This window comes from Apaloderma vittatum, unplaced genomic scaffold (genome assembly GCF_000703405.1).
Source record: "Apaloderma vittatum isolate BGI_N311 unplaced genomic scaffold, ASM70340v1 scaffold26166, whole genome shotgun sequence".
NCBI classification, from domain to species: Eukaryota; Metazoa; Chordata; class Aves; order Trogoniformes; family Trogonidae; genus Apaloderma; species Apaloderma vittatum.
The window spans coordinates 8,750-9,725 of record NW_009722707.1 but is presented as its reverse complement, the minus strand read 5'-3'; the positions used below and the strand labels follow the sequence as shown (position 1 = coordinate 9,725).

The 976-nt window shown below is 54.2% G+C and overlaps 1 protein-coding gene across 1 annotated transcript in view; it reads left to right on the top strand.

The window, feature by feature from the left end:
* Nucleotides 1–522: 522 nt before the first annotated feature.
* Nucleotides 523–976, top strand: part of ANO9 (anoctamin 9) — a gene marked incomplete at both ends in the record, with an annotated part of 8,510 nt that continues 8,056 nt past the window's right edge. The window contains 2 exon segments of the mRNA XM_009871858.1: nucleotides 523–588; nucleotides 809–925. Coding sequence (XP_009870160.1) covers nucleotides 523–588; nucleotides 809–925 — 183 coding nt within the window.

Sequence of the window (976 nt, the reverse complement as noted above, 5' to 3'; positions counted from 1 at the left end):
CTGTCCCTTGGCTGCAGACCACAGCATCCCAGATGTTTTCCAAGAACTCATTTTTCTACCTCTTGGCTGCAGCCTGCGGGGTTGTGCAAGCCTCTGATGGTCCGTGCCCGACTCTCCCTTTGGCAGAATTTAAAGCCACCTTCCCCAGCCTTGCCAAAAAGCTAACAGTGCCCTGTCTGAAAAGAAGGACTAAAGAGGGGAAAAGGTTGATTAAAGGTTGTAAAAACCGCTGTAGCGTGGAGAGTTGACACTCACCCAGTACTGGTGTCAGGGCATCAGGTGAAACAAGAAGGAGCAAAGTCCAGGCCAGAGGGAGGGTTGTTTTGGTTTTTTCCTCCTGTCCAGCTCCCTTGCGACCCCAGAATGCCTTAAATGTTGGCACAACAGGACGCACTCAGGGAGCAGCGGTCTCCCTGGGATCCCAAAACATGAAGCCACATCTGGCTTGGGCTCTGCTCCCTGCCCACCCATGGGACCTCCCGGGGAACACGCTGAAGCCTTTGCCGGTTTTCTCTTCTGCAGGATGAAATTCTCTTGACTCCCTGGAGGGATTTTCCCGTCCAAGACACGGATCCGTTCACCCCCCCGGTAAGCTCTGTGCACTCTGTGTGGCTCTGAGAGGGGAGCGGGGCAGTGTCAGGGCAGCAGCTGCCTCAGTTTCCCCATCTCCATTCTCCTGCTCGCTCCTGGTTCGCAGGGACCCTCTACACGGTCACAGCGAAGGTCCAAACCCCCGAGAGGCTGGAGCTAAGAGGAAAAGCTCTTGGCTTGCTGCCCCCATTAGTTCCCTGGTGTTTTCTGTGGGCAGGATGAAGAGAAATGGGATTTCGTCCTGGTAAGCGACATCCATGAAGTCGGCAGCGAGAAGGAGATCAAGAGGAAGAAGTTCCTGGATGAACTGAGTAAAAAGGGGTTCACCATCAAGGTGAGGGGCTGCAGAAGGGAAAGGCAGCAGATTCTTGGCTATTTTGTTGTA